At 41.9% G+C, this 16487-nt stretch overlaps 1 protein-coding gene across 3 annotated transcripts in view; it reads left to right on the forward strand.

The window, feature by feature from the left end:
- Positions 1–13085, forward strand: part of COQ6 (coenzyme Q6, monooxygenase) — a 52101-nt gene extending 39016 nt beyond the window's left edge. For 2 of the 3 annotated variants that reach the window (XM_077267398.1, XM_077267399.1), the window contains exons 12-13: positions 6151–6317; positions 7536–7682. In XM_077267398.1, coding sequence (XP_077123513.1) covers positions 6151–6317; positions 7536–7565 — 197 coding nt within the window. In that variant the 3' untranslated portion in view covers positions 7566–7682. Of the gene's footprint in view, positions 1–6150; positions 6318–7535; positions 7683–12161 lie in introns of those variants that run through there. The other variant, XR_013216490.1, reaches the window with a different exon arrangement.
- Positions 13086–16487: the final 3402 nt, after the last annotated feature.

The raw sequence follows: 16487 nt of genomic DNA on the forward strand, positions 1-16487 counted from the left end.
AAAGTAAAAAAAAATTTTTTCCACATGTGTAAAAAAAAAAAAAAAAAAATTCCTAAATAAAGAAAAAAAAAATAAATATATTCCCATAAATACATTTCTTTATCTAAATAAAAAAAACACCACACAATAAAAGTACACATATTTAGTATCGCCGCGTCCGTAACAACCCCACCTATAAAACTATATCACTAGTTAACCCCTTCAGTGAACACCGTAAAAAAAAAAAAAAAAAAACGAGGCAAAAAACAACGCTTTATTCTCATACCGCCAAACAAAAAGTGGAATAACACGCGATCAAAAAGACGGATATAAATAACCATGGTACCGCTGAAAACGTCATCTTGTCCCGCAAAAAAAAAGCCGCCATACAGCATCATCAGCAGAAAAATAAAAAAGTTATAGCTCTCAGAATAAAGCGATGCAAAAACAATTATTTTTTATATAAAATAGTTTTTATTGTGTAAAAGCGCCAAAACATAAAAAAATTACATAAATGAGGTATCGCTGTAATCGTACTGACCCGAAGAATAAAACTGCTTTATCCTTTTTACCAAACGCGGAACGGTATAAACGCACCCCCTAAAAGAATTTCAGGAATTGCTGGTTTTTGTTCATTCCGCCTCCCAAAAATCAGAATAAAAAGCGATCAAAAAATGTCATGTGCCTGAAAATGGTACCAATAAAAACGTCAACTCGTCCCGCAAAAAACAAGATCTCACATGACTCTGTGGACCAAAATATGGAAAAATTATAGCTCTCAAAATGTGGTGATGCAAAAACTATTGTTTGCAATAAAAAGCGTCTTTTAGTGTGTGATGGCTGCCAACCATAAAAATCCGCCCAAAAACGCTATAAAAGTAAATCAAATCCCCCTTCATCACCCCCTTAGTTAGGAAAAATAATAAAATTTTAAAAAATATATTTATTTCCATTTTCCCGTTAGGCTACTTTCACACTAGCGTCGGTACGGGGCCGTCGCGCTGCGTCGGCCCGACATACCGACGCATACTGTGCAAGCGCCGCACAACGGGGGCAGCGGATGCTGTTTTTCCACGCATCCGCTGCCCCATTGTGAGGTGCGGGGAGGTGGGGGCGGAGTTCCAGCCGCGCATGCGCGGTCGGAAATGGTGGACCGTCAGCACAAAAAAAGTTACATGTAACGTTTTTTGCTGCCGGCGGTCCGCCACAACACGACGCAACCGTCGCACGACGCTTGCGACGTGTGTCAATACGTCGCTAATGTTAGTCTATGGGGAAAAAACGCATCCTGCAGATGACTTTGCAGGATGCGTTTTTTCGCCAAAACGACGCATTGCGACGTATGCAAAAAAACGCTAGTGTGAAAGTAGCGCTAGGGTTAGGACTAGGGTTAGGGTTGGGGTTAGGGTTTCAGTTAGAATTGGGGAGTTTTCACTGTTTAGGCACATCAGGGGCACTCCAAACGCGACATGGCGTCCGATCTCAACGCGTTTGTTTGCGTTAAAAACGCATGCGTTTTTATAGAAAAAAAACAGAACACACTGAAAAGTCACCCACCACCATCAAGGTGATAAAGGGATCCAAACCCTAACCCTACCCCTAAACTCATCCCTAACCGTTTAATGAACATTTTCTGACAGTCATAGTGCCACGTATTTCAGTGCCACGTATTTCAGTGCCACGTATTTCAGTGCCACGTATTTCAGTGCCACGTATTTCAGTGCCACGTATTTCAGTGCCACGTATTTCAGTGCCACGATATTTCAGTGCCACGTATTTAAGTGCCACGGTATTTCAGTGAAATACGTGGCACTGAAATATCGTGGCATTTACGTGAAATACGTGGCACTTAAATACGTGGCACTTAAATACGTGGCACTTATATACGTGGCCACTGAAATATCGTGGCACTTATATACGTATATACGTATATACACGTATTTCAGTGCCACGTATTTCAGTGCCACGTATTTCAGGTTAGGGGTAGGGGTAGGGTTAGGGGTAGGGTTAGGGTTTTTTGGTTTTTTCTTGTTTTCTTGTGTTTTTCTATAAAAACGCATGCGTCTAAAAAAACGCATGCGTTTTACCGCGATTACATGCGTTTTTTCACACATGCGTTTTTAAAAAAAACGCAAGTGTGAAACCAGCCTTACCCTTGGGAAAATAAAAACATGGGGGCTAAAATATAATTTTCGTGGAAAAAAATATATTTTTTATTTTCGCGGCTCTGCGTTATAAACTGTAGTGAAGCACTTGGGGGTTCAAAGTTCTCACAACACATCTAGATAAGTTCCGTGGGGGGTCTAGTTTCCAATATGGGGTCACTTGTGGGGGGTTTCTACTGTTTAGGTACATCAGGGGCTCTGCAAATGCAACATGACACTGCAGACCAATCCATCTAAGTCTGCATTTCAAACGGCGCTCCTTCCCTTCCGAGCTCTGCCGTGCGCCCAAACAGTGGTTTATCCCCATATATGAAGTATCAGCGTACTCAGGACAAATTGGACAACAACTTTTGTTGTCCAATTTCTCCTGTTACCCTTGGGAAAATAAAAATGTGGGGGCTAAAATATAATTTTCGTGGAAAAAAAAATATTTTTTATTTTCATGGCTCTGCGTGATAAACTGTAGTGAAACACTTGTTGGTTCAAAGTTCTCACAACACATCTAGACAAGTTCCGTGGGGGGTCTAGTTTCCAATATGGGGTCACTTGTGGGGGGTTTCTACTGTTTAGGTACATCAGGGGCTCTGCAAATGCAACATGACACTGCAGACCAATCCATCTAAGTCTGCATTTCAAACGGCGCTCCTTCCCTTCCGAGCTCTGCCGTGCGCCCAAACAGTGGTTTATCCCCATATATGAAGTATCAGCGTACTCAGGACAAATTGGACAACAACTTTTGTTGTCCAATTTCTCCTGTTACCCTTGGGAAAATAAAAATGTGGGGGCTAAAATATAATTTTCGTGGAAAAAAAAATATTTTTTATTTTCATGGCTCTGCGTGATAAACTGTAGTGAAACACTTGTTGGTTCAAAGTTCTCACAACACATCTAGACAAGTTCCGTGGGGGGTCTAGTTTCCAATATGGGGTCACTTGTGGGGGGTTTCTACTGTTTAGGTACATCAGGGGCTCTGCAAATGCAACATGACACCTGCAGACCAATCCATCTAAGTCTGCATTTCAAACGGCGCTCCTTCCCTTCCGAGCTCTGCCGTGCGCCCAAACAGTGGTTCCCCCCAATGTATGGGGTATCAGCGTACTCAGGACAAATTGGACAATAACTTTTGTGGTCCAATTTCTCCTGTTACCCTTGGGGGAAAAAAAATTGCGGGCTAAAACATCATTTTGTGGAAAGAAAAAATTATTTTTTGATTTTCACAGCGCTACATTCTAAACTTTAGTGAAACAACTGGGGGTTAAAAGTGCTCACCACACATCTAAATAAGTTCCTTAGGGGGTCTTCTTTCCAAAATGGTGTCACTTGTGGGGGTTTCCACTGTTTAGGCACGTCAGGGGCTCTCCAAACACGACATGGGTTCCGATCTCAATTCCAGCCAATTTTGCATTGAAAAGTCAAATGGCGCTCCTTCCCTTCCGAGCTCTGCCATGCGCCCAAACAGTGGTTTATCCCCATATATGAAGTATCAGCTTACTCAGGACAAATTGCACAACAACTTTTGGGGTCCAATTTATCCTGCTACCCTTGGGAAAATAAAAAATTTGGGGCAAAAATATCATTTTTTGTGAAAATTAATATTAATTTTTTTTACGGCTCCACATTATAAACTTCTGTGAAGCACTTGGAGGTTCAAAGTGCTCACCACACATCTAGATTAGTTCCTTAGAGGGTCTACTTTCCAAAATGGTGTCACTTGTGGGGGTTTCCACTGTTTAGGCACGTCAGGGGCTCTCCAAACACGACATGGGTTCCGATCTCAATTCCAGCCACTTTTGCATTGAAAAGTCAAATGGCGCTCCTTCCCTTCCGAGCTCTGCCATGCGCCCAAACAGTGGTTTATCCCCATATATGAAGTATCAGCGTACTCAGGACAAATTGCACAACAACTTTTGGGGTCCAATTTATCCTGCTACCCTTGGGAAAATAAAAAATTTGGGGCAAAAAGATCATTTTTTGTGAAAATTAATATTAATTTTTTTTACGGCTCCACATTATAAACTTCTGTGAAGCACTTGGAGGTTCAAAGTGCTCACCACACATCTAGATTAGTTCCTTAGAGGGTCTACTTTCCAAAATGGTGTCACTTGTGGGGGTTTCCACTGTTTAGGCACGTCAGGGGCTCTCCAAACACGACATGGGTTCCGATCTCAATTCCAGCCAATTTTGCATTGAAAAGTCAAATGGCGCTCCTTCCCTTCCAAGCTCTGCCATGTGCCCAATCAATGGTTTACCCCAACATGTGGGGTATCGGCGTACTCAGGACAAATTGTACAACAACTTTTTTGGTCCAATTTCTCCTGTTACCCTTGGTAAAATAAAACAAATTGGATCTGAAGTAAAAATTTTGTGAAAAAAAAGTTAAATGTTCAATTTTTTTTAAACATTCCAAAAATTCCTGTGAAGCACCTGAAGGGTTAATAAACTTTTTGAATGTGGTTTAGAGTACCTTGAGGGGTGCAGTTTTTAGAATGGTGTCACTTTTGGACATTTTCTGTCATATAGACCCCTCAAAGTCACTTCAAGTGTGAGGTGGTCCGTAAAAAAAATGGTTTTGCAAATTTTGTTGCAAAAATGAGAAATCGCTGGTCAACTTTTAACCCTTATAACTCCCTAACAAAAAAAAATTATGTTTCCAAAATTGTGCTGATGTAAAGCAGACATGTGGGAAATGTTGTTTATTAACTATATTATGTGATATAACTCTCTAATTTAAGGGCATAAAAACGAAAAATTTGAAAATTGCTAAATTTTCATAATTTTCGACAAATTTCTGTTTTTTTCACAAATAAATGCAAGTCATATCGAAGAAGTTTTACCACTATCATAAAGTACAATATGTCACGAGAAAACAATCTCAGAATCACCAGGATCCGTTGAAGCGTTTCAGAGTTATGACCTCATAAAGTGACAGTGGTCAGAATTGTAAAAATTGGCCGTGTCAGTTAGGTGAAAACAGGCTTCGGGGTGAAGGGGTTAAAGGGGTTTTCTGACACTAAATACAGTTGTGCTCAGAAGTTTACATACCCCAGCAGAATTTTTGCTTTCTTGGCCTTTTTTCACAGAATATGAATGATGACACCAAAACGTTTTCTCTACTCATGGTTAGTGGTCGGGTGAAGCCATTTATTGTCAAACTACTGTGTTTTCTCTATTTAAATCATAATGACAACCCAGAACATCCAAATGACCCTGATCAAAAGTTCACATACCCTGGTGATTTTGGCCTGATAACATGCACAGAAGTTGACACAAATGGGTTTGAATGGCTACTAAAGGTAACATCCTCACCTGTGACCTGTTTGCTTGTAATCAGTGTGTGTGCATAAAAGCTGAGTGAGTTTCTGGGATCCAGACAGACTCTTGCATCTTTCATCCAGCCACTGATATTTCTGGATTGTGAGTCATGGGGAAAGCAAAAGAATTTTCAACGGATCTACAGGATCTAACTCCTTCTTTTTTCCAGTTCAAGTGTCCATAAAAAAGAAACGTCAGTCTCCCCTGCTGGACCGGTGCCGTTAATTTAATTGCAACGTTTTGCTGATGTGAAATGTTTATGTTGCTGCTGATAATCTGCAGCGATTATATGATGTAATGTAACCAGCATGAGACACGGTGCTGCGATCGGAAGAATGGTGCCGCATCCAAATATGACTCTGCCGTTTTTTTCTTTTACAGTGGACGTTGGCACATTTCCTATTAATGAAAAATCCCTCTAAGTGTTATTAGTATTGCAGTATAAAGTGAAAACTGTCTAGTTGCTGTATTATGAGCCGGGGCTGGCTGCCCCCTTTATACACTTGATTCCACGTGTAGCTTACGTGTGTGGTCGCCCCTTGTGCGTGTCTGCAGGAAAATGCTGTCCGTGCACCAGAACGTCTCTCATAGCACGCTGCCGTGATCCTGTTACTTTCCCTCAGTGTTATGTTACTAGAAGGGTTTCATCCAGGACATTGGGGTCCTTATTTCAGCTTTTTTTTTTATTTCCCAGGATCCATAAGGCACCTTCTGAAGTATGAGATGGAGCGTCAGAGACAGAACCTGCCGCTCATGGCCACCATTGACTTGCTGAAGAGGTTGTACAACACAAAGCAACCACCGGTCGTCCTTCTCCGAACAGTTGGCCTTCAAGCTACAAATGCACTGCAGCCACTAAAGGTTTGTGGTCTCCTGTGTGGCACTTAGTGCCGTGTTTGGCCGTGCAAACAACACCTAATGTGACTGCTGACACTAAAGGCCTGTGGTCTCCTGTGCTGCACTTATTGCCATGTTTGGCCGCAAAAATGACTCCTAATGTGACTGTCGCCACCAACGCAGCATCATGTAGATGAGTGGATCCTATTGTCAGACTGTGGTTGTGAAGATGTCCAGCGCGACACAAAGCGTTCCCATTAGTGATCTCTAAGTATTTGTGACTGCTTAGAGACTTTAATTTTTGCTGACGAAGCTAGATGATTTACAGCTACTAGCCAGCCTGAGTACATGTGGGGGTTGCCTGGTTGCTAGGGAATCCCCACATGTGATCAAGCTGTCTAGTAGCCACAAATCATGCTGCTGGGGCAAGGAAAACTAAATCTCCGAGCACTCACAAATACTCGGAGACCACCCGAGCAATGAGTATACTCACTCATCACTAGTGTTGAGCGATACCGTCCGATACTTGAAAGTATCGGTATCGGAAAGTATCGGCCTAACTCTGCATTCAGGACCTGAAAATTACGTCACGGCTTGCTGTGATTGGTCACGTCGCGGTCACATGGGCGGCACGCAACCAATCACAAGCCGTGACATAATTTTAAAATGCGCGCGTTTACTGCCTTCCGTGACGTCACGGCTTGTGATTGGTCGCGTCACCCATGTGACCGCGATGCGACCAATCACAAGCCGTAACGTAATTTTCAAATCCTGAATGCCTAGAATTAGGCATTCAGGACCTGAAAATTACGTCACGGCTTGCTGTGATTGGTCGTGTCGCGGCCACATGGGCGGCACGCGACCAATCACAAGCCGTGACGTCACGGAAGGCAGTAAACGCGCGCATTTTAAGCAAAGAACGCTGACGGTTCCCTCGGTAAGGTCCAGGCTGCGTCGGAGAGGTGGGTATAGCAATATTTTTTATTTTAATTCTTTCTTTTACACATTAATGTTGTTTCGATACCGATACCCGATACCACAAAAGTATCGGATCTCGGTATCGGAATTCCGATACCCGCAAGTATCGGCCGATACCCGATACTTGCAGTATCGGAATGCTCAACACTACTCATCACTAGTTCCCATCAGTGCAGAGTGATGACGTTTGTATGATCAGACATGTAAAGCGTTTTTGTCCTTCGTGGTCCACATCTAATGAATCCTTTTCACTGTCATTTCCAGGAACAGATCATGGAGTTTGCCAGTAGATGACCATTCCACGAGCCTCAGAGTCCGATTTATGTAACTAATAATAGAAAATAAAGCAATTTTTATCACCAAGGTAATCGCCTGGCATCTGGGGGTAGAAGAGGTACAGATATTTAAGGAGGCCACACATGTGGCTATTGATGACCCGGGGTCTGCAGATTTTTACTCGTCTATGTCTGTTCATATCTACAGTCATGGCCAAAAATTTTCAGGCTAAAGGCATGTGCACATTGTCATTGTTTGCAGGAGGAAAGTTTGCGTTGACAGGAAATCTGTGTGTTGGCTGGACAAACACTGTGCACAACATGCGTCTGATGCTTTTTTCCCATTCATTTGAATAGGTGAAAACTCTGCAACAACACTGAACGACATGTAGCAGTTTTTAAACCACTGCTAATCTGCAAGGAATAAATAATTAGCATGTGCATGAGACAGCAGAAACGTCATTCACTTTGCTGATATAGTAAAACGCTGCCTGGTTTGTTTGTTCTTTGTTTTAATGGGAAAAAAGCAACATGTGATCAAGCACTAACATCCAATTAACCCACCTCTCTTCTGCTTCTCCTTTTTACAAATCCCTTTCATTGACTCACTAATAACCCAATGAACCCAGTTCAAACTACTAACACCAACAAACCCATCCATAACCTGTCTCCTCCGTATAGCTCCAAACTAATCTCCCGATCTCTTCAAACACGTAATGTCAGGTCCCCCCAAGACCTCCTCTCTACCACACTCCTACGTTCCTCATGAAATCGACCCCAAAATTTCTCGAATGTTCCCCATCATATGGAATTCTGTGCCACAACATGTCAGATTGTCCCCTACACTTGGAAACCTTTCAGAAGGAACTTGAAAACCATCTTGTCAAGAAATGTACAGCCTGCAATGACCCAACTGCCACCTCACCACCACCGGAGCTGCCGCAACCTTCTAATCTACGGTCTACTTCCCCATTATGCTATAGGCTGTAACAGGGCTACCAGCAGGACTTTCATGGCCCCATACTGTCAACATTTTTGGGCCCCCTTGAGACTCCACCCAGGCTCTATCCCAGCTCCCCTTTCAACCCTCAAGCTATCCACAGTCCCACCGCCATCTCATAGAAAAACTCCCCTTTTGCACCACGTCCTTGCCAATCACACATTATTAGTTCCCATCTAACACCCGATCGAATAATACCACATACAAAGGACAAATACCACCAGACCACATACAGTGGGAGAAATAAGTATTTGATCCCGTGCTGATTTTGTAAGTTTTCCCACTGACAAAGACATGAACAGTCTATTATTTTTTAAGGGTAGGTTAATTTTAACACTGAGATGGAATATCAGAAATAAAATTTGGAAAATCACATTGTATAAATTATATAAATTTATTTGCATTTTGCAGTGAGAAATAAGTATTTGATCCCCTACCAACCATTAAGAGTTCTGGCTCCTACAGACCTGTTAGACGCTTCTAATCAACCTGCATTCAAGACAGCTGTCTTACATAGTCACCTTTATAAAAGACTCCTGTCCACAGACTTAGTTATTCAGTCAGACTCTAACCTCTATAATATGGGCAAGACCAAAGAGCTTTCTAAGGATGTCAGGGACAAGATCATAAACCTGCACAAAGCTTAAAAGGGGCTACAAAACCATAAGTAAGACACTGGGTGAGAAGGAGACAACTGTTGGTGCAATAGTAAGAAAATGGAAGAAATACAAAATGACTGTCAATCAACATCGATCTGGGGCACCATGCAAAGTCTCACCTCGTGAGGTATCCGTGATCATGAGGAAGGTGAGAGATCAGCCTAAAACTACACGGGGGAACCTTGTTAATGATCTCAAGGCAGCTGGGACCACAGTCACCAAGAAAGCCATTGGTAACACATCACGCCATAAAGGTTTAACCCCTTAACGACCGCCAATACGCCTTTTAATGGCAGTAGTTAAGGGTACTTAAACCACAGCGCCGTTAATTAACGGCGCTGAGGAAAAAGTATATAGCGCCCCCCAGAGTCAGATTTTCTCCCGGGTCTCAGCTGCCGGGGGTAGACGAGACCCTAGAAAACATGATTCGGGTCAGTTTTTACCGACCCCGGGTTGCGATCGCCGGTATTAACCGGTTAATACTGGCGACCGCAAAAAAAAAAGTTCGCTGTCCCATATAATCTCTGTCCTCCGATGTGATCGCACATCAGAGAACAGAGAAATGGGGTCCCCGGTACCTCCCGGTGCTCCTCGTGCTTCCTCCCATGGGCACCGCCATCTTCCGGTTAGAAAAAGGCGGGCGCATGCGTAGTACACCCGGCAGATCTCTGCGTCTCGGCTGCCGGCCGTAGCCAAGACCCCAAAGAACATGATCCGGGTCGGTAAGCCCTCCTGCTTCCATCCATGGGTGCCGCCATTTTCTTCCGGGAAGAAAATGGCAGGCGCAGTGCACCCGCCGAGATCAGCTGGCACCCGGCAACAGTAGGAAGAATTTTCCTATTGGTTCATTTTGGTGACTGTGATAGACCCTAACACAGTGATCAAATTAGAAAAAATAGTAAATAACTCCCCCCCCCCCCCCCCCCCTTCCTTTATCACCCCCTTAGTTATGAAAAAATAATAAAATAAAGAAAATGTATTTATTTCCATTTTCCAATTAGGGTTAGAGTTGGGCTAAAGTTAGGGTTATGGTTGGGATTAGAGTTAGATTTGGGATTAGGGTTAGGTTTGGGATTAGAGTTATTATGGTTAGGGTTGGGATTAGGGGTGTGGTTAGGGGTGTGTGTTGAGGTTAGGGTTGGGATTAGGGTTAGGGGTGTGTTGGGGTTAGGGTTATAGTTAGGGTTGGGATTAGGATTAGGGGTGTGTTGGGGTTAGGGTTGTGGTTATGGTTAGGGTTGTGATTGGGGTTAGGGTTGTGATAAGGGTTATTGTTGGGGTTAGGGATGTGTTGGGGTTAGGGTTATGGTTGTGATTAGAGTTAGAGGTGTGTTGGGGTTATAGTTAGGGTTGGGATTAGGGTTAGGGGTGTGTTGGGGTTAGGGTTATAGTTACGGTTGTGATTAGGGTTAGGGATGTGTTGGGGTTAGGGTTGTGATTAGGGTTAGGGGTGTGTTGGGGTTAGGGTTGTGGTTAGGGGTGTGATTGGGGTTAGGGGTGTGTTGGGGTTAGGGTTGTGATTAGGGTTAGGGTTGTGTTGGGGTTAGGGTTGTGATTAGGGTTAGGGGTGTGTTGGGGTTAGGGTTATGGGTAGGGGTGTGATTAGGGTTGTGTTGGGGTTAGGATTGTAATTAGGGTTATTGTTGGGGTTGGGATTGGGATTAGGGTTAGGGGTGTGTTAGGGTTAGGGTTTTGATTAGGGTTAGGGTTGGAGTTAGAATTGGGAGGTTTCCACTGTTTAGGTACGTCAGGGGATTTCAGGGTACTTAGGACAAATTGGACTACTTTTGGGATCCAGTGTCTCCTGTTACCCTTGAAAAAATAAAAAAATATGGGGGCTAAAAAATCATTTTTGTGGGAAAAAAAAAAGATTTTTTATTTTTACGGCTCTGCATTATAAACTTCTGTGAAGCACTTGGGCATTCAAAATGCTCACCACACATCTAGATAAGCTCTTTGGGAGGTCTAATTTCCAAAATGGTGTGCACAAACAGTGGTCCCCCCTTCACATATGGGGTATCGGCGTACTAAGGACAAACTAGAAACAACTATTGGGGTCCAATTTCTCCTGTTACCCTTGTGAAAACAAAAAATTGTGGGCGAAAATATAATTTTTGTGGAAAAAATATGATTTCTTATTTTCACGGCTCTACGTTATAACCTTCTGTGAAGCACTTGGGGGTTCAAAGTGCTCACCACACATCTATATAAGTTCCTTAAGGGGTCTAGTTTCCAAAATGGTGTCACTTTTGGGGAGTTTCCACTTTTTAGGCACATCAGGGGCTCCCCAAAAGCGTCATGGCGTCTGATCTCAATTCCAGCCAATTCTGCATTGAAAAAGTCAAACGGCGCTCCTTCTCTTCCAAGCTCTGCGGTGCACCCAAACAGTGGTTTACCTCCACATATGGGGGTATCGGCGTATTCAGAGAAATTGCACATCAAATTTTTTGTTCATTTTATCTTTTTACACTTGTGAAAATAAAAAAAAAAAAAAGGTTCTGAAGTAAAATGTTCGTAAAAAAAAAGTTAAATGTTAATTTTTTCCTTCCACATTGCTTCAGTTTCTGTGAAGCACGTAAAGGGTTAATAAACTTCTCGAATGTGGTTTTGAGCACCTTGAGGGGTGTAGTTTTTATAATGGTGTCACTTTTGGGTATTTTCTGTCTTGTACACCCCTCAAAGTAACTTTAAATGTGAGATGGTCCCTAAAAATAATGGTTTTGTAAATTTTGTTGTAAAAATGACAAATCTCTGGTCAACTTTTAACCCTTATAACTTTCTAACAAAAAAATGTTGTTTCCAAAATTGTGCTGATGTAAAGTAGACAATGTTATTTATTAACCATTTCGTGTGACATATCTCTCTGATTTAAGGGCATAAAAATGCAAAGTTTGAAAATTGCAAAATTTAAAAATTTTTCACCATATTTCCGTTTTTTTTCATAAACGCAATATAGAAGAAATTTTACCACTAACATGAAGTACAATATGTCACGAAAAAGCAATCTCAGAATCAGCGGGATCCGTTAAAGCGTTCCAGAGTTATAACCTCATAAAGTGACAGTGGTCAGAATTATAAAAATTGTCCTGGTCATTAAGCTGCATATTGGCTCTGTTACTCGGGTTAAAATCCTGCAGTGCCTGCAAGGTCCCCCTGCTCAAGAAGGCACATGTACAGGCCCGTCTGAAGTCTGCCAATGAACACCTGGATGATTCTGTGAGTGATTGGAAGAAGGTGCTGTGGTTCGGTGTGACAACAATTGAGGTCTGTGGCATTAACTCAACTCGCCATGTTTCAAGGAAGAGAAATGCTTCCTATGACCCAAAGAACACCGTCCCCACTGTCAAGCATGGAGGTGGAAACATTGTTTTGGGGGTGTTTCTCTTCTAAGGGCACAGGACTACTTCACCGCATCAATGGGAGAATGGATGGAGCCATGTACGATAAAATCCTGAGTGACAACCTCTTTCCCTCCGCCAGGACATTAAAAATGGGTCGTTGCTAGATCTTCTAGCAAGACAATGACCCAAAACATATAGCCAAGGCAACAAGAGAATGGCTCAAAAAGAAGCACCTTGAGGTCATGGAGTGGCATATCCAGTCTCCAAACCTTAATCCCATAGAAAACTTATGGAGGGAGTTGAAGCTCTGAGTTGCCAAGCGACAGCCTCAAAATCATAATGATTTAGAGATTATCTGCAAAGAGGAGTGTTACAAAATTCCTCCTGACATATGCACAAACCTCATCATCAACTACAAAAAATGTCTGACTGCTATGCTTGCCAACAAGGGTTTTGGCACCAAGTATTAAGTCTTGTTTGCCAGAGGGATCAAATACTTATTTCTCAATGTAAAATGCAAATAAATGTATATAATGTGATTTTCTGGATTTTTTTTTTTTCATATTCTATCTCTCAATGCTTAAATTATAGACTGTTCATGTCTTTGTAGGTGGGGAAACTTACAAAATCAGCAAGGGATCAAACACATATTTCCCCCCACTGTATTACCACCACATAGTGACTGAATAATACCATATACAAGAGACAAATACCGTCACATCATGGCCGATCCACATATTACCACCCCATACTGACCGAATAATACCACATGCAAGGGACAAATACTGTCACACTGTGACCAGACCACATATTACCATCACATAGTGACAGAATAATACAACATTCTAGGGACAAATAAGATCACACCATGACCAGGCTACATATGGCCACCACATACTGACCAAATAATACCACATGCAAGGGACAAATACTGTCACACTGTGACCAGACCACATATTACCATCACATATTGACAGAAAAATACAACATTCTAGGGACAAATAAGATCACACCATGACCAGACTACATATGGCCACCACATAGTGACCGAATAATACCAAATACAAGGGACAAATACCGCCACACCATGACCAGACCACATATTACTACCATATAGTGACCAATAATACCACATACAAGGGACAAATACTGCTGCACACCACCACATAGTGACCGAACAGGGCTGTGGAGTCGGTAAGCCACAGTTGTGACTCCGACTCCTGGATTTTATCAGACTCCGGCTCCGACTCCGACTCCTTCATAAATGGCCAATTCGTAACAATAAATTTACTGTTGTAAAATATTAACATCGTGCTTATTCAGTTTCTCACCATCATATAATTAATCAGACCACTTAGAGCAAAAACTATATTTATTAGAATACAATTAGAATATAGCAAATAACTTTTATAAACTTTTCTAAACTCTTGTAAGTAAATATGCAATAAACACTGTTATGCAGTTAATAAGAAGAAATCTATAAATTTGTCCTCAGAAAAAGTATTGCCTCTGTCAGATCCTCCTTCATGGATGCCCTCAAATCTGATCTAATTATTTTGAGAGCAGAGAACAACCTCTCTACACTAACTTGGGTTGGTGGCAAAGCAGTAACCACTCGGGCAACATCTCTGACAATGTCAGGATACAGAGGAATCGCTTGTTGCACTGTTATTTTTGATGAACGGTCAAATTTCTCAATTTCTTTTAGTGCACATGAAAAATTCTGCTGAAATATACTGGCTGTGTTCTTTGATGGGGATGACTCTTCTTCTATGCGGGAACGCTTTGCACAGTCCTTGTGATCCAAATATTTTTCGAAATTAAATTCTTCATCAGTTGATGAGGGTGAAGATGTGGCAGGGCGACCAAATTCTTCTTGTTCCTCCTGACTGTTCTGCAACCCTTTCATCCTTACTGCTATTTCAAACAGAGCTTCTTTTCCTTTAGTTAGCTGTTGATCATCTAGAAGAATCCGATGCATTGGGTCTACATAAACAGCTGCCAAAAGAATGTTATTTTGTAATAGTAGCTCCTCTCTCCGTTTCATTGATGTAGCAATGCTACTTGCAATTAACCCTCCTCTTTGGGACAGGCGAAACATCAGGTTCTTCCACTCCTTTAACAAAATACCTGGAGTTAAGTCCTCTGCTTGTAATTTTTTAGTCACTGTAAATGGGTGCTCTAGCAATTTTTCCAGCTCAGTCACCTGATTCCACTGACTTTCATTTAGCGTCAGTTGAGGGTTAGCCATGTCTACAAGAAAGGTTTTCAGTTCAACCAAGCGCTGAATCATTAAGTAAGTACTGCCCCATCGTGTGGCTTGATCAATAATTTCCCCTTGTCCAGCACGTCTCTTCAAAATTGAGTCAACTTTAGGGGTTCTGGCAACAGTAGCCAATTTTCTCACCTTGCCAATCAGTGCAGCAGCATGTCCTTGCAGACTGTCTCTTATAGCCAGCTGTAGCGTATGCACAACACAACGCATGTGATGAATGAAAGAACGTATTGACACAGTTTCAATAAGATCATCTAAACCAGGGGTGTCAAACTGCATTCCTCGAGGGCCTCAAACCATGCGTGTTTTCAAGATTTCCTTCTCATTGCACAAGGTGCTGGAATCATTCTGTGCAGGTGATTAAATGATCACCTGTGCAATACAAGGAAATCCTGAAAACATGACCTGTTTGCAGCCCGTGAGGAATTCAGTTTGACACCCCTGATCTAAACTATCATGTTGCTGTTCATCTGAAGCAACTTCAGTTTGCTCCTCAGTTACAATACTGAGTTCCTCTATTTCAAACATTTCTGTGTCTGTGGACCCAGAATGTTCTTCTAGCTGCTGGTCACCATCATTACTCTCATTCATTAGCTTAATAGTACTTATCATATTTGAAGCATTGTCAGTTACGACAGAAAGAACTTGCTCTTTTTTAAGTTCATAGTCTTGCAGAACCTTTTCCACCAAGACCTGGAGAAACTCACTGGTGTGATGAGCTTTGGTGTCTTTTACTGCCAATGTCTTGGTAACTATTTCATTTTTGTCACAAACAAATCGGACATTGATGGCAATATAGTTCACTCTGTGACGTGTGCAGGCATCCATTTTAAGAAACAGAAAGCGTCCCTTGAGAGTTTTTTTAAGTTCTTCCTTTTGTTTAAAAGCTTCATCGATTACTAATTTTCTAATACTCTCTCTCTCTCCAGAGAAACACCAAGCTTGCGGGCCATTTCCCCATTCAGACACATAAAAGCTGGTCGTGAAAATAATGAAATAGGCACACTATCCTTTACAACAAGCTCTATGATCTGTTTTTTTAAATGTAGTTACTGTCATTGCCACAGTAACTTTGTCACTGACAAAATATCTTGCAACTGATGGCTGCAAAGTTCTCTGCTCCTTTGTTTGGCTGGAAGAGCTGGGCACTGGTTCATTGGTTTGGATGCAGTCTTTCTCATCCACTGCTTTCAGTACTTCTGGATGAAAGCGCTGTAAATGTCTCTTTAGATTAGAAGCTCTGGTAGGAGCATTTTTATCTTTGCCTGAATATGCACTGATCTTGGCTTCACAGCATTTGTTTTCGTCTGGATCATTTGTCATACACCGACAGACATAATGTTTTCTATCTTGAGTGATGGTGAAATGTTCAAATACAGCTGATTTAATGTGACACTTCTTTGAAATTCTCAGGTTTTTAATTCTGCATTCAGAATCCAAATGACAATTGTTTTTCCTAAAAACAATTGTACAAAATTATTGCCAGGTCGTACAACTGATATAGTGGTCAGTAATACTGTTATTCCTCATGTACTCACAGTTAACTGATGCAAAGTTTGTTGAAAGGATAATACTTCTTACAGTCTTCCTCTTCTGAGTAGCAGCTGTGAGATGCTTGGAAGAACCACACCTAGTAAACATCTAGTCTAGAGAAGGAGCTTTACTA

The sequence above is a fragment of the Ranitomeya variabilis genome, chromosome 1 (genome assembly GCF_051348905.1).
Source record: "Ranitomeya variabilis isolate aRanVar5 chromosome 1, aRanVar5.hap1, whole genome shotgun sequence".
NCBI lineage: Eukaryota > Metazoa > Chordata > Amphibia > Anura > Dendrobatidae > Ranitomeya > Ranitomeya variabilis.